Source organism: Euprymna scolopes, chromosome 20 (genome assembly GCF_053919585.1).
Source record: "Euprymna scolopes isolate OS-2025 chromosome 20, ASM5391958v1, whole genome shotgun sequence".
Taxonomy (NCBI): domain Eukaryota; kingdom Metazoa; phylum Mollusca; class Cephalopoda; order Sepiida; family Sepiolidae; genus Euprymna; species Euprymna scolopes.
The window spans coordinates 954,265-974,652 of NC_136501.1; the positions used below are offsets into that span (position 1 = coordinate 954,265).

General features: G+C 36.4%; 1 protein-coding gene across 1 annotated transcript in view; it reads left to right on the top strand.

The window, feature by feature from the left end:
- LOC145241282 (NADPH-dependent diflavin oxidoreductase 1-like) overlaps window positions 1-20,388 on the top strand; it is an 80,528-nt gene that overhangs the window by 40,135 nt on the left and 20,005 nt on the right. The window contains exons 9-11 of the mRNA XM_080104026.1: window positions 3,821-3,993; window positions 9,880-9,927; window positions 18,472-18,579. Coding sequence (XP_079960152.1) covers window positions 3,821-3,993; window positions 9,880-9,927; window positions 18,472-18,579 — 329 coding nt within the window. The remainder of the gene's footprint in view (window positions 1-3,820; window positions 3,994-9,879; window positions 9,928-18,471; window positions 18,580-20,388) is intronic.

Sequence of the window (20,388 nt, forward strand, 5' to 3'; positions counted from 1 at the left end):
CAAGATGTCGGTTCACATTATACTTGAACTTCTGCATGTCAGTACTGTTGGGGAAGCAGGGACCTGGAATGGAATTCCAGAATCTAGCGGTTCTGGTGAAGAAACTAAAAAGAAGTAAAAAGATCTTTTACATCTAGGGATCTCTACAGTGTGGGGGTGGGATTTAGCAGCCTGTCCGGTCTGTCGAGGGTGCTCACGTCGTGGGGGCACAAGTGATTGCAGTTCGTCAGAGCATTCACCACTAAAATACTTGTAGAAAAGGCAGAGGAATGCAACATTTCATCGATGGGACAGAGGCTGAAGCTTAGATACCAGTTCAGGGCCTATCAGGTTTGCGACTCTCTTTTGAACCTTGTCAAGGAGCGAGAGACTAGTAGCAGATGCACCAGCCCAGATGTGACAGCAATACTCCATACATGGGTGAATGGTGGCCTTATAGAGGTACAGGATACTTTCGGGTGTTAGTAGTTGTCTAGCACGGTAGAGAGAGCCCACCTTTCTTGCAGCGGCCTTGGCAATGCCTTCAATGTAATTGTTCCAGCTCATGTTTCCTGTGAGCGATAGGCCAAGGAGTTTGAAAGATGTACTCTCAGATAAAGAGTCGTTGGCCATTGCTATAGGTGGTAGAGAGGGTTTCTTGTAATTATTGAATGAAACTAGTTTAGTCTTGGCGGCATTGAACATGACCAACCATTTTTGTCCCCATTCCACTACAGATTGGAGGTCTTCCTCTTGTGTTTCTACCATTTCTTTAGAAATGTGTTCATTCGTCTTTCTGTCGTGCCTGCCATAGAGTGTAGTGTCATCAGCATATATACCCATCTCAGAGGCAATTTTGTTGGGGAGGTCATTTATGAATATCAGGAACAATAGAGGTCCAAGGATAGAACCCTGGGGCACCCCCGCATTTAGATCATATTGTTTAGATGTATGACCATCGAGGACAACCTGGATTTTTCTCTTATCTAAGAAGGATTTAATTATGTTAAGTTCTAACACAATCCAAGTATCAGGTTGACAAGGAAGTTCTTGCGGTTTTTAACTTTTAAATTCAGATGAACTCGGCTCAAACAAAAATTTATTGATCGAAATAAGCACCATCTAAATCAGCACACTTCTGCTAACACGAGACAAGTGTATTTTGACAGTAACATAAAAATCTTGCATTCCAGTCGCATTTTTGGTGGTTTTGAAAGCATTTTTGATATTGCTTAGGTTTTTGAAGCATTTCTCATGCAGAAAGTTGTCAAGATGCTTGAAAAAGTGGTAGTCGGTAGGTGAGAGGTCTGGAGAGTATGGTGGATAGGGCAAAGTATCATAACCCAATTTATCCAGGTCAGTTTAGCAACGTGCGATCAAGCATTGTTGTGGAAGAGAATTTGGCATTTTCTGTTGACTAATGGTGGATGTTGTTGTTGAAGTTTCTGATTCATTTCATCCATTTGTTGGCAGTACTTTTTCGCTGTAATGTTTCGCCTGCATTCAAAAAACTATGATACCGGTTGCAAACAGTCAGCATAACATTTTTTTTTGGTACAACTCTGAAGCTTCATCGGCGTCTAACCACTAAGCTGAGTGTTGCTTGTTATAAAGAACCCTCTTTTTCCATCGCAAGTCACAACCTAGTTGAGAAACCGGTTGTTCTTGTTGCATAAAAGAATGGAAGATGACACTTCATAAAAGCATTTCTTTTTGTTATCATTCAATTCGTGAGGTATCCATTTATCAAATTTTTTTCTCTTTCCAATCTCTCAAGTGGTTGGAAATCATATTTGTTATGTCTAATTCAGAAGCAAGTTCTTGAACAGTTGTACATGGATTGGCTTCGACTAAAGCTATTGATTGATTGTTGTCAACATCTGATGGCTAACCACTATGCCCATCATCTTCAAGACTCTTGTTGCCACCATAAAATTTCTTAAGTCACCACTCTGCTGTGCGTTCAGTAGTGGTTCCTGGGCCGAATGCTTTGTTGATATCACAAGCTGTTTCAGCAGTTTTTCGGCCTAGCTTGAACAAATAAGAAAATTATGTGAATTCGCTTTTTTTCCGTCTTTTATTCAATATTCTGGAAAGAAGACATAATTGTTTTAAAACGATTGTAATTTAAACGATTAGATAGAGCGAAAAACACTCTTTAAAATGATATATAAAGTAAAGGTATTATAACAAAAACTTATATGAAAATACATCATCTGAAATCAAAATAAAAAATTCCATAAGAGCTTTCAGAGATCAGACGTTTTGGCATGACAAGGTATCTGATGTTACTTAAATCCCACATTTTTTTCTTGTCAACCTAATAATAAAGCAACTAAAATTAAGAAGTCAGGGATATATCAAAATTAAAAATAACTATAATATATACTGGTATATATTTTATGAAAAAAAAACAGTAAAAATTTGAAAAAGAGAAAGTTTGCACTTAAAACTAGTGGGCTGATGACACTAGATTTTGACAGAAATCATACCCAAAACATGTATGCATATATGGAGGTAATAATGTTTGCATAAATAAAATTATACAATAATACAGCTCTAGATGTTATTGAGCACTATTTTATAAACATTGGAGTTTCATTGAATTAACATCTATAAAACCTTATAAATGTATACATATATATTTAAAAAAATTGACATAATTATGATTGTTTCTGTGCTATGAAACAGGTATCGTCAAGAATTGAACATTTTAACATGCTGAAAGAAATAAACGGTAAGATGAACAACATCTTAAAATTTGGAATATAGACTTTTTGTCATTTGTATATGTTCTGTAGTTATTTAACATACATCGAACTTCATAAATAACAGGATTGGTATAAAGGGTGAAATATAATTGAATAAATATATTTTTCTCCATAAACACACTCACACACACACACACACATAATATATATATATATATATATATATATATATATATATGTATGTATGTATATATATATATATATATATATATATATATATATATATATATGACAGAAAGAGTTAAAATATGGAACAAAAATTTCAAACAAATAGAGTATTACTTTATGGAACAGTAAATACGAGGTGCCTTCAATAAGTTTCCAGACTTTTCATATCGCACTTTTATTGATAGTATATACATGAAACTTTAGCCCCTTTTGAAGTAATCTCTTCTGGCTGCAATGCAATTGTTGTACTGTTCTGATAACTTCTGGAAGGCCCCATGAAAGTCCTCTTATATGAGTGTGTCAATGACCCCGTCACAGCCTCTTTCATCTCAATTGTCTCATAACGACAGCTTCTAAGGTTTTCCTTGAGCTTAGGGAATAATCAAAAGTCACAGGGAGCAAAGTCTGGATAATAGGGAGGGTGAGGAACTGACTTAATGCCAATCTTGGTCAAATCGTCTCAGACAACGATGGAACTGTGGGCTGCACATTTGGGACAAATTTTGTACAAATCTTTCACATCTTCAGTTCCTTGTGAATGATTGTGTATACAGTTCGCACACTGACATCAGACTGTGCACATGCCAGTTTTAAAATGGACATTAAACTGAATATTTAGGGGAAAAAATATATTAAATGAAAAATATAAAATAAAAGTTATGTGTAACTTTAGTTTATCATCAGAACAATAAGGAAAAAAAAGGGGAAAATTAAGAAAAAAAGAAACCTTTTTAGGTTATTACTTGCTCCTCTTAATAGGGTTGAGCTTTTCTTGATAAGTTTTTGCTTTGCTAAAGATTTATATTTTGATAACATAATTGTAAAAAAATATATATATACCATTCCAAACGATTCTATCTAATCCTTTTCGGGGTTTTTTTTTTTTTTTTTTTTTTTTTCAGACATTCCTCTCCCTTCAACACTTCCACAACCTTGCAGCATATACAATCTAGTGAAAAAATATTTGGACATTGATGGCATTCCGCGGCGTTATTTCTTTGAACTCCTTTCTTATTTTGCTGAAGATGAGATGGAAAAAGAAAAATTTGAAGAATTCTCTTCAACTGCTGGTCAGGTAAGTGAAATTATCAATATATATATATATATATATATATATATATATAAATTTTTGATGGAAATCGTTCTAGACAAGACATAAAGCCACTTGATGTAACACCTAACAAAAACGAAAGAAGATTATCAAAAAGACAGGAAATTCCTATTGGCCTCTGTCTTGTATAGACCAAGACTATAGGCAGGAGGAAAACGGTCATCAGGAAGAAAGTGTCACAAGTCTGCAGTTCTTGGAAAGAAACTGCTGGAATAGGAAGCTGAGGTAGAGAATAACCTTATGTGTAAGAAAGTGTTTAGAGCGATAGAGAAGCAGAAAGAGCAATGAACCCTAAAAAATTTGATGAGAAAGAAATACAAACAAGTTTCCAAGTTGATTTTACTTCAAGTCATCCATGAGAAATTCAGGAAGAAAAAAGACACGCCTACAATTGAAAAACTTTACCAGAATAACTTTTGTTAGAGAATATTTTTATGGCATATTGGCTCTTTCGGTTATCTTTACTTAGATGAAGTTAAATATGTGTGTATGCTTATACATTTCTGTATACAGGATTCACTTAACCAATCATTATGAACTTTGGAACATAACTTCTAGGTGTAAAAGTAGGTAATGTGGGATATTTTTAGTTTAGTTTTGTGAAAAGTTGGATACTTCTGATTTTTATGAAACAATTTTGTTTTACACAATCATCAACATCACTATCCACATTATCGTTAACATTATCATCATCATCATCATCAACATTTTAATCATCATCATTATCATCATTAACATCATATCTGGTTTAACATCTATTTTACATGCTGGCATGTGTTGAACAACTTTTAGAAATTGGCTTCCAAACGAACCCATCTTTAGCCAGATTTTATTTCTCTCTGTTTCTCTCAAATTCATCTTTATCACTTTCTCACATATTTCTTTTCGCAGACTAGCCCTTAGGAACTGGACCTGCTACCTCAACTGCTCCGCATCTACTCTCATCCAATCTTTCTATATGATCCTAGCAACAAAGTCTCTTGTTCTGCACAGATCTCCCTATCATCTTCTCCTTAGGTTATCAGATCTTTCTCACATTAAACATCCATTTATCATTCTTGTATCATTTCTCTCCATGCAACACATATCCTCAAACCTCACTGGCCAGGTTTCACTATCATGCATCATTACATTGCATACACATGCCATTAAATAATTCTCGCTTCGTCAATAATGATAACATTTTGCTGGTTAGTAACAAAACATTTCTTGGACCTTGATTCATCCACTCCTTTTGCAATCCCACTAGCACTAACTCTTCCCTGTGCTCCAATGTCATCACCATGGTAACCAAACTTTTAAACAATTTTAATAACCTCATCATCCAAATATACTTTCTCTACATCACCATTATTTTACGCTTCTTTCATGCAATCAATAATTCTATTTCATATTTACTCACTGAGTTCCTGACCAAAACTGTACCAAACATTAATGTTATTGGTTTCTTTTTCTTGTTTTTTTTTTTTTTTTTTTTTTACACAGTGATCACCACTTATCAAGGCCCGGAAGCCACTCAGGGATAAGGGTTATTGCAAGTACATCACGTTAGTGAGGAGATTTTATGAAGTGTTTAATTAGGGGGGCGGTTCATTAGGAATTTGTTAACATTAGACTTGAAGACATCCAAGTTGTAGTCCGGAGGGAAGCAGGCAGACGGAACAGAGTTCCACAGGCGTGCAGTTCTAAGAAAGAAGCTTTGCTCATGAAATCCGCGTTTTGATTTAGGCACAGATATAGAGTGGGGGAAATTTTTCACAGTGGATTCAGCTAGACGGGTGTTTTTCGTGAAAGTTTGGCGAGGGGGGACCAGGGATTGGAGTTCAGACGAGCACCTGCCATGAAAATAACGATAAAACAAGGATAGGCTCGCAACGTCTCTTCTGTGGGATAGGGGTTGCAGGGTAGAGAAAAGGGCATCCCCCACTAAACTACGAAGTCTATTTTGTACTCTGTCAAGGCATGATAGGCTGTTTTTGGCAGCTCCTGCCCAGATATGGCAACAGTATTCCATCCTTGGCCGTACTTGGCTTTTATATAGATAGAGAATTGCATCAGTAGTGAGATATCTTCTGGAGCGGTAGAAGGATCCCACCATCTTTCCTGCGACCTTGGCAACAGACTTGATGTACGTGTTCCATTTCAGATCAGGAGTAAAGGTCAAACCCAGAAGCTTGTCAAAACACGGGGCCTCACCCAGACGAGAGCCATCCATCACAATTGATGCCAGCTGAGGATCAGAGCGTTGATGATGTAAGGATAGGAGTTTGGTTTTAGATGCATTAAAGGTAACTAGCCACATCTTCCCCCACTGAACCACGCGCTCGAGATCAGAGGAGAGAGAATCCGAGAGAACTTCGTCATTTACAGTCTTTGATGTGTTGCCGTAGATGGTCGTGTCATCAGCATAGATGTCAACGAATGATTTAAGTATGTGTTTAGGGAGGTCATTGATGTAGATCAGGAAGAGAGTTGGGCCGAGGATTGACCCCTGAGGGACTCCAGCATTTATATTGCAGGCCTCCGATTTTTGTCCATCTACCACTACTCTTATGAGCCTATCGGAGAGAAATGATTTAATGATTGAGAAAACATTTCCAGTTATACCGTAGCTGGAAATCTTGTGAAGTAGACCCTTATGCCATACTTTGTCAAAGGCCTTTGATATGTCAAGAGCAATTGCCCTAGAAAGGAAGCCTTTGTCAAGAGATTCACTAATCAAAACTTATGCTTTGCAAGTCTAAAACAAAAATAGCAATTTCCCTATAAAAGAAAAAAACAAGCAAACCAAACATCATGAATAAATATTTGAAGATATATAGAACTTGAAGCATAAAACTCTTTTTTTCAAAGTTACTGGATATGGCATTAAATAACTCAAAAAGGTTGCTAAGCCGTAAAACAAAACGGTCTTTGTTATTCTAGCAAAATCTGACAGCCAAAAATTGAGTTTTCATTAAAAAACAATGACAACTACTGACATTTTTTTTTGTCAATTTCAACAGTAAGCAATTGTATCTACTTGTTTCATATCACTATTAGTTAAATATTTCTGAATATTTCCATAATAATTGTATCTATTTGTTTCATGTCACTATTAGTTAAATATTTCTGAATATTTCCATAATTCAATGGAAAAATGATTTCAGCCATGTTTGTTTTGTCACATATGATACAAACACAAGGGAAACATAGAAGTAAACTATAATTGCTAATTTCTTCAAAAACTATTTTCTACCTTGTCGTTTTTCATAATTTTTGGATATTTTCATTATTGTGACATGACAATTCAGTAAATACCATTGTTTTCATTTGAAATTCAATATTTCATTTTTTCTAATTTTGCTACCATAAGAAAGAAAATTCAACAAAACAACAAATCATGTCTAACCAATGCTACAAAAGTTTATTGAATTTAATTATGCCATTCATTTTATAGAACAGAATATTCTTACTTACCTTTTTCTCAAGTTTCTTATTTCTTCTTCTATTGTAAAATAAACGAAAGTTAAATTCAAATACTTTTTAAATAAATTTTTAGAAAAAAAATCAAATCAAATTCTATGATAAATATATTTGTCATAAATGAAAAACATCACATAGAAAAAATAATTATTTGATAAATAATTTAAAAAAACACAGTGTAAAACAGAAAAATATCTTGGAGAGAAAAATTATTAATTTTTTTTTTTTTAATCAGATTTTATAACATTTGCAAAAATGAACATTAAAATGCATACAATTGTAAAATACAGAGAAATAAAATAAATTTCATATTTTAATTAAATAATGTAAAATTATTCTAAATGTCAAAAGTAACATTTTTTTTTTTTTACAAGGAGCTATTGCTGATCAAAGCCTGAATGACAAGGGTTAATGAGTGTACAGTGATCACCAGGACACTAGTGTAGTAATCGTTAGTGGTGGAAATTGGGTATAATTTGATTTTTTAAGGGAACGGCTCAACAATAATTTGTTATTGTTGGACTTGAAGATTATTATATTGTAGTCAGCTGAAAAGCAGTCTAGGAGAACAGAGTTCCACAGGCAAGCAGTTCTTTTTTTTTTTTTTTTTTTTTTTTTTTTAACCCCAAACAAGGCACATTGCCACTTTGATGTAGGGGGCTAATATCAGAGACCTAAGTTGCAGGAGTACTATGTAGGGAGTTTAGCAGCAAGATGTCTGTTCACATTACAATTAAACTTCTGCATGTCAGTACAGTTGGGGAAGCAGGAAACCGGAAGAGAATTCCAAAGTCATGCAGTTCTGGGGAAGAAGCTATTAGAGTAAAAGGCTTTCTTACATCTAGGGATTTCAACTGTATAGGGGTGGGACTTCGCTGCTTGCAGGTTTATCAGGGGTATTTTCGTCGAGGGGGTACAAGGGCTTGCAGTTCGTCAGAGCGTCCACCATTAAAATATTTGTAAAACAGGCAGAGGGATGCAACATTTCGTCGATGGGACAGGGGCTGAAGTTTAGATGACAGTTTGGGACCTATTAAGTTGGTGACTCTCTTTTGGACCCTGTCCAGGAGCGAGAGACTAGTAGCAGATGCACCAGCCCAAATGTGACAACAGTACTCCATACACGGGTGAATGGTGGCTTTGTAGAGGTACAGGATAGTTTCAGATGTAACTTTCTAGCACGATAGAGAGAGCCCACTTTCTTTGCAGCAGCCTTAGCAATAATCTCGATGTATCTATTCCAAATCATGTTTCCTGTGAACGTTAAGCCAAGGAGCTTGAACGAAATGCTCTCAGGTAAAGTATCTCTAGCCATAGCTATTGGTGGTTGGTAAGCTTTCATGTAATTATTAAAAGAAACGAGCTTTGTCTTGGCAGCGTTGAATGTTACCATCCATTTTTGACCCCATTCCACTACAGACTGAAGAAGCTTTGTTCATGGAACTTGTATTTAGATTTTAGCACAGATTAGCACAATGGGAGAAATAATGGATAGTGGTTGTAGCTAGACGAGTGTATCTTGTGAATGTTTGGCAAGGATGGATCATAGATTGAAGCTCAAACAAGCACTTGCCATGAAAATAATGATCGTGCAGAGACAGACTCACAGTGTCTCTTCTGTGGGAAAGAGGTTGCAGGAAAAGGGCATCACTTATTAGGTTTCGAAGCTGGTTTTGAACTTTATCATGGCTAGATGGGCTGCTTTGAGCAACACCTGCCAGACGTGGCAACAATTCTCCATTTTAGGACGTATTTGGCTCGATTATACATGGAGTATTGCGTCAGGAGTAAGATACCTTCTGGAGCAGTAAAATGATGCAACCATTTTTTTGGCGATTTTTGGCAACAAATTTGATGCAAGTCTTCCATTTAAGATTAGGAAAGAAGGTCACACGAAGCAAGGAGTTTCTTTGAGATGAAAGCCATTCATATCAATTGGGGCCAAGTTGGGATCAGAGCATTATTCTCCCTCAATTATTTTACATTTGTCCAGAATTTCTCCCTTGAAAAAATAAGAAAAAAAATGTAATTAATAATTATGAGAAAATCAAATTTTATGGCTAAAAAATTAGTCACAAGTACGCAATTCTTGAAAACAGGCTGAAGAAACAATGGAGATAACTCCAAATAATTCAAAATTGCAAGATTTAGAAAGCCATTATTAACATGGGGAGGGTGAGCGTTGGAAAAACTCAAATTTGCTTCAAAAATGATTTTCTTTATAAAAATAAAACTACTTGACCAATTTATCTGATTTTTTTGGTGTACAATGTTTTCTGTCTATCATAGATACAGATTTTTTTTCTTTATTTTTGTATCTTCATGAGGGAGGGGAGCACTAAAATAAACTTAATTTGAATAATTGTTATGATTTCTTTCTAATAGATTGAACGATATGATTATTGTAACAAAGTACGACGGACAACGCTGGAGGTAAGTAACTGCAACACTCGAGGTAATGTATTTGTGTGTTAAATCACTGTGATACCGTTACTTGACGTATTGTTGGGTCCCAACCACTACCGCTATTTGTTCCATTATAATTGTCGTATTGTCAAGTTTATATAACTGCGTCTATGTATGTATAATGTATATAAGTTATACGTATTTCTGTCATCAATGCTCATGTATCGTCTAGTGGTTAGAATTATAAAAACAGTTACTTTACTTTGTATATGGTATGACGTGACCGTCTTGAGGAGCAATACTGCTCCCCATTGGGGAGGTTTAAATCTCCTAAAACCCTGAGTAAGACCAGAATTCCTCAGTTAAATATTTAACATAAATATTTTAGCTAACATTCTTTTCTTTTAAAGTATTTTTCTGAATATCTTTTTAACATAAATTAACAATTAATCATAATGATCGTTCTGACCCTTGGCACTGCCTGACACAACATAACACAGATACTATGCTGTGATCATAGCCAAAGGGCCACAACATAACATAATTTCATTTGAAAATCCATAAAATTAGATTGGCGCTGTTAGATCAGGCTGTCTGAAGGTATTGGCTTCTTGACCTAAAATGTACCAAATATTGATATTATTGTTTTTTTCTCTCTCTTTGCAAAATTCAATCATATTCTGCAAATTCAAAAACAAAAACAACAATTTTCCTCTAAAAAAAAAAAACCAAACACCATCAATAAATATTTAAAGATATAAAGAATTTGAAGAATAAAAACTTTTACCAAAATAACCGAATACAGCATTAAATAACTCCAGAAGTGTAACACCCATAAAATTTTATGTAGTAAGAAATTCTTTTGGCATAACTAAAAATAAGTGTCTTTACTTCTGGATTATCTTGGTGAACAATATAGAAGTAAAAGAAAGCTGTTATTTTTCTGTTTAATTTATGTTCTTATAATATTGGAGTTACATGCATTTGATCCTTAACTCTATAGGGTGTGAGTGAGAAAAAGAAACTGTCATGATGGAGACATAAAGCATATACACCTGGAGAAAGGTCAGCTGATGGTCTACTTGTGATGCATGTCTGATGCTCTGCATAACCTCTTGTTCAGCTCCCCCTTACCTAAACCAAAACTCTTTAAAAAAATATGACGACAGTACAATCTAAAAATAAGCTTAAACCAGGCTTAGGGACAAACAAATTCAACTTGCCTCCTCCCTTGAGACTTGCATTCACAAATATCCGTGGGCTTAGAACTAATTTAGCTGATGTTGAAGCATTTCTCTTAACAAATACCCCGGATATCTTAGCACTAAGTGAGACTAACCTACACTCCTCCATCCCCTCTAACCACTCTAACATGCCTGACTATCTCCTACTCTGCCGTAAGGACTGACAGACACATGCACGAACTTGGAGTTTACATTCTTAATACCCTCCTCCTGACTAGAGAAACAAACCTAGAAACAGATGATCAAGCCTTTATATGCTTTAGACTAAACATGCAACACAATATTAGCTACTATTATTTTCTCTACCGCTCTCCCTTGACTCAGGACTGCACCATAATAAACAAAGTCTCTGACAGCATAGACACGGCACTGTCCCTTGACACTAGCGCACAAGTACATGTATTTGGTGACTTTAATGTCCACCACAAAAACGGACTTGGATTCTCTACTTATACAGATGCAGCAGGCAGCACAATTCATAGATTCACTATATCTCACTCCCTATCACAAATTGTTACGTTTCCAACCCGTTTCCCTGACCAGAAAGAACAACACGCATCACTTCTAGATCTGTTTTTGACCACAGTTCCCGATAACTGCATAACAAAGGCCTACAGCCCACTCGGGAATGCTGATCATGCAGTGATAATGGTTGAAATCGCCCTAAACTCTAGAGCCAAAACTGAAGAGCCAGTGTTCAAAACAACGAGATATTATAAAAAGGCTGACTGGGAAGCCATCAGGGAACTAATCAGAGATGCCCCATGGGGAAATATTTTTTCTCTCCCTGCTGAACAATGTGCAAACAAGACCACTGACTGGTTCAAAACTGCAATCGAAGCGCGTGTTCCCATGCGGAAATTTCATAGTAAGCCCCACTCTCCCCAATGGTTTACATCGACTTGCGCAACTGTCATTGCTCAAAAGCAGCATGCATACCATAGGTTTAACCAACATAAGTCCAGTTCAAACAGACTGAAGTATATAGAAGCTAGAAATAACATTAAGAAAGAAATAGCGACAGCTAAGAGTGAATTTACGGAAACCACTAAAAAGCGCATCAAAGCACAAAAACTAGGAACTCGAGACTTCCCCCACTAACCAACAATCACGAGGTTGTCTCCTCAGCAACCGATAAGGCTAACATGCTTGCCAGTCGGTTTGCCTCAAACTCCACACTGAACCCTTCCAACCACCCCCTACCTGACTTTCCTATGTGGACAGACGCCACGCTAGACGATCTGAAAACCACCCCTGCTCAGGTGCATGCTATCATAAAAAACCTTGACACTTCAAAAGCATGTGGACCCGATCTTATCCCAGCTGTGCTATTAAAAAAGTGCTCAGCCGAAGTAGCTCCAGTTCTCTCCAAACTCTACAACAAATGCCTTAATGAAGCTTGCTTTCCGGGCTGTTGGAAAACTGCTTCTGTTGTACCAGTATTCAAGAATTCTGGCGAAAGGACTGACCCATCAAATTATCGCCCCATTAGCCTCCTCCCACTTTTTACCAAAATATTTGAGACCTTAATTAACCATGCTCTAGTCCATCACCTTACAGATGCTAAACTTCTGACTGACAAACAATATGGATTTAGACAAGCCCGTTCCACAGCAGACATCCTAACTGTAATCTGAACGTATATACGATTCACTGGACAAAGCGGGGGAGGGCAGAGCGGTAGCTCTAGATATATCTAAGGCTTTTGACAGGGTATGGCATGAGGGTCTCCTCAGGAAAATTAGATCATATGGTATCACTGGTAGAATACTTAACATAATTAAATCCTTCTTAGATAAGAGAAAAATCCAGGTTGTCCTCGACGGTCGTACATTTAAACAATATGATATAAATGCGGGGGTGCCCCAGGGTTCTATCCTTGGACCTCTATTGTTCCTGATATTCATAAATGACCTCCCCGACAAAATTGCCTCTGAGATGGGTATATATGCTGATGACACTACACTCTATGGCAGGCACGACAGGAAGACGAATGACCACATTTCTAAAGAAAAGGCAGAAACACTAGAGGAAGACCTCCAATCTGCGGTGGAATGGGGACAAAAGTGGTTGGTCGCATTTAATGCTGCCAAGACTAAACTAGTTTCATTCAATAATTACAAGAAACCCTCTCTACCACCTATAGCAATGGCCAACGACTTTTTATCTGAGAGTACATCTTTCAAACTCCTTGGCCTATCGCTCACAGGAAACATGAGCTGGAACAATTACATTGAAGGCATTGCCAGCGCCGCTGCAAGAAAGGTGGGCTCTCTCTACCGTGCTAGACAACTACTAACGCCCGAAAGTATCCTGTACCTCTATAAGGCCACCATTCGCCCATGTATGGAGTATTGCTTTCATATCTGGGCTGGTGCATCTGCTACTAGTCTCTCGCTCCTTGACAAGGTTCAAAAGAGAGTCGCAAACCTGATAGGCCCTGAACTGGCATCTAAGCTTCAGCCTCTGTCCCATCAACGAAAAAAAAAATCGACAAACCCGACAGGCTGCTAAATCCCACCCCCACACTGTAGAGATCCCTAGATGTAAAAGAGCTTTTTACTCCAATAGTTTCTTCCCCAGAACGGCTAGACTCTGGAATTCCATTCCAGGTCCCTGCTTCCCCAACAGTACTGACGTGTAGAAGTTCAAGTGTAACATGAACCGACATCTTGCTGCCCAAATCCCTACATAGTACCCCAGTAGTTGTTACCCCTGATAGTAGCCCCCTACACCAAAGTGGCAATTTGCCTTGTTTGGGGTGAAAATGTAATAAAAAAAAATTTTTTTAAATAAATAAAAAAAACAAAAAACCTCAAGACTCTTTTAACCATTCGTGTCCTGTTGTTATGTAATTTAAAGCACTCAAGTGTTACTTGTCCTACTCTTGGTTCTGATGTCAAGAAATTCAACTCCACCACTCGATACTCTACTGTCAGAAATTCAACACCAACGTTCGATACTCTGTTGTTAGAAATTCGACTCCATCGTTCGATACTCTGCTGTCAGAAATTTGACTCCAACTGTCAAAAATTCAATATCAACATTCAACACTCTACTATCTAAACTCTCAACTTCAAATACGATTCACTGCTCACAAGACTTGCTTCTTCAATGTCTAAATCTAAACTTCCCAGTTTCTCAAAACTCTGGCTTTTTATTCCTAACCAGAGCATCTCATTTGCATATCACATAACAAACTTGACAAACGCACTTATTTTTGTTTCTTCTTCATTCTTTCCAGCTACCCCAGAACAGGTTTGTACTAATTTTTAACGTCTTGTATTTGGTAACATTTCAGACCACATATTCCAAGATCAAATAAGATCCTACCTGCATGGTCAATGCACTGGCTCATACAATGAATTGTGCACCTATTCCAAACTAAATCATTTAATCTCACGTTATTTTCAATATATTATGTTTTTCTTAATCATACCATGTTAAATCCAAAGTAGCTGATCAGCGGCTTGGTTCCCACCAGTTTTGGCAAATAACAAATAGGATCCTGAACAGAAGTGTGCGTTCTATCCCAACCATTATCAACGGACCAGAGGTCATCTCGTCAGCTTCAGACAAGGCCAAACTATTTGCCAAGAACTTTGCAGCTAATTCTACCCTCTGCAATGAAGGCATCAACTCCCCATATTTTCTCCTATAACACAGAACACACTAGGTAACATACAAATATCTGTGCATGAGGTCACCAAGCTAATCAAGAACCTTGATTCCAGTAAAGCAACTGGCCCTGACGGCATCCCAATTATAGTGTTAAAAAAGCTTCAACCAGAACTTGCTCCCATACTTACGAAACTGTTTAAGCGTTGCCTGAAGAAGTGCTTTCCTGGAAAACCTCATCAGTATGCCCTGTATTTAAGAATTCAGGTGATAAGTCATCTCCCTCTCAATACAGACCAATAAGTCTCCTGTGTATCATGAATAAGCTGCTGGAATCTATATTAAATAGAGAAATAGTCAACCACCTCAGCAGAAATAATCTTCTAAGTGACACGCAATATGGTTTCCGTTCTGCAAGATCTACCGCAGATGTGCTAACGGTTATATCTCATAGGATTAGTGAATCTCTTGACAAAGGCTTCCTTTCTAGAGCAATTGCTCTTGACATATCAAAGGCCTTCGACAAGGTATGGCATAAGGGCGTACTTCACAAGATTTCCAACTACGGTATAACTGGAAATGTTTTCTCTATCATTAAATCATTTCTCTCTGATAGGCTCATAAGAGTAGTGGTTGATGGACAAAAATCAAAGGCCTCAAAGGTCAATCCTGGGCCCAACTCTCTTCCTGATCTACATCAATGATCTCCCTAAACACATACTTAAATCATTCGTTGACATATATGCTGATGACACGACCATCTACGGCAACACATCAAAGGCTGTAAATGACAAAGCTCTCTCTGATTCTCTCTCCTCTGATCTCGAACGAGTGGTTCAGTGGGGAAAGACTTAGCTGGTTACCTTTAATGCATCTAAAACCAAAATAGACTTTGTGGCTTAGTGGGGGGATGCCCTTTTCTCTTCCCTGCAACCTCTCTCCCACAGAAGAGATGTTGCAAGCCTATCCTTGTTTTATCGTTATTTCCATGGCAGGTGCTCGTTTGAACTCCAATCTCTGGTCTCTCCTCGCCAGTCTCTTACGAAAAACACCCGTCTAGCTGAATCCACTGTCAAAAACTTTCCCCACTCTTTATCTATGCCTAAATCAAAACGTAGATTCCATGAACAAAGCTTCTTTCTTAGAACTGCACACCGTTGGAACTCTGTTCCGTCTGCCTGCTTCCCACCTGACTACAACCTGGATGTCTTCAAGTCCAACATAAACAAATTCCTGATGAACCACCCCCTTAAGTAGACACTTTATTAAATATCCACACTAACGTACTGTACTTACAATAACCCTTATCCCTGAGTGGCTTCCAGGCCTTGATAAGTGGTAACCACCTTGTAAAAAAAAAAAAAAAAAAAAAAACATTAATATACGTGTTTATAGTATAAATTAGCTGAAAAGAGTCACTCTTTCTCTAAATACACAACATTGTACAAATAACACTCAAGATGAGAACAATAGTCCAATCAAAACAAGTAATACAAACACCGGTTCTTTCTCAGCTTACCCCAGCCTTGCATCCACTCATCTTTGATTTTTTTTTTTTCTTGCTCTAATAACGAAAATACCAGGAAAAATGGATGGATTACTTTGTTATAAAATTTTCATATCGTAGCCATTGTCACTCAAAAGAGAAAGTTATATTGTTATGTAATACAAGAAAGGCACTCTGAGTTGACAACTTCATGTCAGACGAGTGCAGGTTTGAAACAAGGAATAAAACAATATACAGATTCACCTTTAAAACAGGATAAAAACCTAAAAGTCAGCAAAATACCTCCGCAAAATAACAAATGGATTTATGCACCAAGAATTTTTAAATGTTATTTGTTAGAACGTTTTTGTAGTTACTGGTTATGGGACAACCCCAATAGTTTTTCTGATTCCAATACAATTAATGATTCCAATTCGTTTCTTTCCCTTTGCAAAATTCAATCATGTCCTGCAAAAACAAAAACAACAATTTTCCTCTAAAAAAAAAATAACAAACCAAACGCGATGTATAAATATGTGAAGATCTAAAGAACTTGAAGCATAAAAATCTTTACAAAAATAACCAGATGTGCTATTAAATAACTTGAAAAGGGTTGATATGCCATAAAACAAAGCAACCAAACCAAACACCATGAATAAATATTTAAAGATATAAAGAATTTGAAGCATAAAACTTTTTATCAAAATAACCGAACACAGCATTAAATAACTCCAAAAAAGGTATAACAAGAAATAAAACAATATGAGATTCAGCTTTAAAACAGAAAACAAATATAAAAGCCAGAAAATACTTCAGCAAATAACGAGTGGATTTATACACCAAAAACTTTTAGATGATATTTGTTAAAAAGTTTTTCTAATTATAACTTATGGGACAACTCCAATATTTTTCCTGGTTCCAGTACAATTAGTGATTTTGATTTGTTTTAAATTTCCAAGTATTTAATTAGAGGATTGTTGTTTTTTAAAATTTGGAATAATTTTAAAACCCGTATAAATTGTATATATAATTTTGCAAAAGTAAAAGTATAGGGATACATTACATGAATCAAATCAAATGCTTTCCTCATAATTGATTGAAAATAGTGAGTTGATAAACATTGTGAAATTTATCCACTCATGGCAATGTTTTTTACTTTTGTGTCGTTCTTATCATGCAGTTTCCTTTGAAAAAACAATTCTTTTCACATTCCAGCTTAATCTGTTAGTCTGATCTAAATATTTATGCATACAAAAACTTTAAAATTTAAAACTGCAGTCGCTCTTTTCAGAGAGACTATTCTTGAATAGTAAATTAAAAAACCTTATATATAAAAAGAATAAGCCTGGTCTTGAAAATCATATTTGGCCTTATGACGTGGTCTCTCTGAAAAAAACACTGTAGAAACATGTATGCACATATGTAGCCAATAGTGTTTGTATAAATAAACATACTTGTGGTTAGAAGCTAAGAAAAATGTCGATTCCAGATCGGGCAGGAGAGTAGGTGCAACGGGAGTGGAGATACTTTCTGAAATTATAATCCTTTTTTGTGTGTTTGAGGTGAACCCCCGCCCCCATTACGGAGGTTCAAGCTATTTCGGTGATGGCCAACGCTGGCTTAAGCAACATGATGTCAGCCACATCAATGTAGCGGAATTAGATGCGGTAATCCAAGGGGTCAATCTGGCCTTGAAATGGGAACTGTGTGACATCTGCATCAAAACAGACTCTGCCACGGTGTTTGCTTGGCTAAAGTCCCTCATTTCAAGCGAAAAAAGGATTATAATTTCAGAAAGTATCTCCACTCCCGTTGCGCCTACTCTCCTGCCCGATCTAGAATCAACATTTTTCTTAGCTTCTAACCACAATACTATAAGCATGCTCTGTTCATTTGATCGAGCACTTCTTGGTAAACACAGGATTTTCAAAGGATTTACGTCTAGAAGTTTCAGAATTTAAAACAATCCAAAATGTTATGATTAAAATTATAGAAGTCAAAAATCATTTTCTTCCTCATCAGCATTCAATGTAAATTTTGATACATCCTACCTGACTGTCATGGGAACTTTAGCTAATTGATCTATATTAAACAATCTGTTGTCCTGATCAAGAAATACTAATTCAAGATCAACAAGAAATAGAAATTTAAGACTAATCAAGTTCAGCCTCTTTTGTTATGTAGAATTTTGTTGCAAATTGTGCGTGTTCATTTTTATTTCAGGTTCTTCAAGACTTCAGGCATACAGCACCAAATATTCCTTTCGAGTACATATTTGATTTAATACCTCCTCTGCAGCCAAGAGCATTTTCAATAGCATCATCACAAAAGGTGAGATTTAAATGAGATTATGACACGTTCATTTCACTGTGTAACATTTTAGTATCCAAACATATGTTAAACTCATGTTAAACTAACCTTTCACACGTCTTTTCCAACAAACATGCACTCATTGCACTTGTGCACTTTTTGCCAGTGAGCAATCATGAAATCAAATAAGTCTTTTTTACATATGTGCATAGTCGCTAGTTTTCATTCTTTTTTATTTATAGCTGTGGATCTGTTAATTCGAGAAAAATCTATTCATGCATGGAACACATTGGAAACTTGTTGAGATTTCAAAGGTTTTATTGAAAGTTTGTTTATGAGAGGGGAGAGACTAAAAGAGGCTAAAATTAATTCCTTCTTGCTTGTTCTTCTACTTAGAGAATTGCGAGACAAGATGGCAGATATTTGGATAATGTTCGTTCAGATTCTTTCTACATCTTCAGATGCATGCTTGTAACATAGCTTTTACGTTCGAAGTGTGTTTATTACAATTCAAACTTCTCTCGGACCCCCACGTTGTCTGGCACCGTCGGAAAGGAACAAACAAACAAAAATAAATTCAACTTGGCTTTTCTTTCTTTTTTAACACAAGTCGTTTATTACTGTTTTTCTTTCTTCCTGTCTTAACACCAGCTTAAAGAGTCTCTCTTTACTACTGCGGGGCCACAAGTCCATCTCCTCTTGCATGCGTTTTTCTTTCTGCTCCACTACACATCGGCCGTAGACAACCATTTCTTATCCTCAACTTTACGCATCCATCTTTTTTGACCGCACTTTTTCTTCTTCCGACCACGCGCCGTCCTTTTTTTCTTTTTCATCTCGCACACTTCCTAATTTGCATATGTGCGATTTTTTTTTTTCAGCAAGCCAGCTATCTTACAGCTCCTGCTGATATTTTTCCACATGCTCATACGCGCTCTGTTACATGTTGCCTTTGTCGTTTCCTGGTTGTGTAGAAACTCTATTCTGTGCCCGAAACACGTGATGTAATTTCTCTAATAGCATTCAACTTCTGACTTGTAGCATATTTTGTCTCAGGAGTTAACCCTTGACCTCACTCGCCTCACTCATGCTGGTTGTACTGGGTCTATTTCCATTTCTGCAAGGATATCCTGACATGTACTAATGTGACCATTGCCAAAATTCATACTAGTTAACATAATCGCTACTTACTGGCATAAAGTCACAATATATAATATGTGTATCCGTCAATAAAAACAAAAACAGACCACTAATGTCAATTTGGTACAATTCTAAGCCTATTAGTTTATTCAATACTAATATATATCTTTAAAAATGAGAGTGTGTGTGGGTGTGTGTGAGAACACTTTTCAACCTATATATTCAGCAAATTTTTGATCTACAGACTTGAAATTTTGTATATAGAGTATTCAGACATGTGGAAAACATTTTCATCCATTTTCATCCATTTTCATCCAAAAAAAAAAGGGCTTCTAAGGGATCAAAATTGAAAAATTGGTACCTGGGGGGACATCAGATTTTTATCTGTTTGTCAACTATTTCATAAATGCACATGTGTGAATCGTTCACATAACAGTTATGTTAAGAATAAGTATGTCTGAAAACATTTTTTAAAGGTCGTGTCACGCTGGCGTAATGGTTATCATACTTGATTCACTATCATTTTTTGGTTTCGATCTCAGCTCGAATATTTTTTTTTTTACTTACAAGAATCGACCTGTTTAGAAAACAAACTAATATTTGCATGCACATGCCTCATGAATTAAAATATAATAATTGCATATTTTATGACTGGCAACACCAGGTGCCCTGCTAGTACTAATATAATAC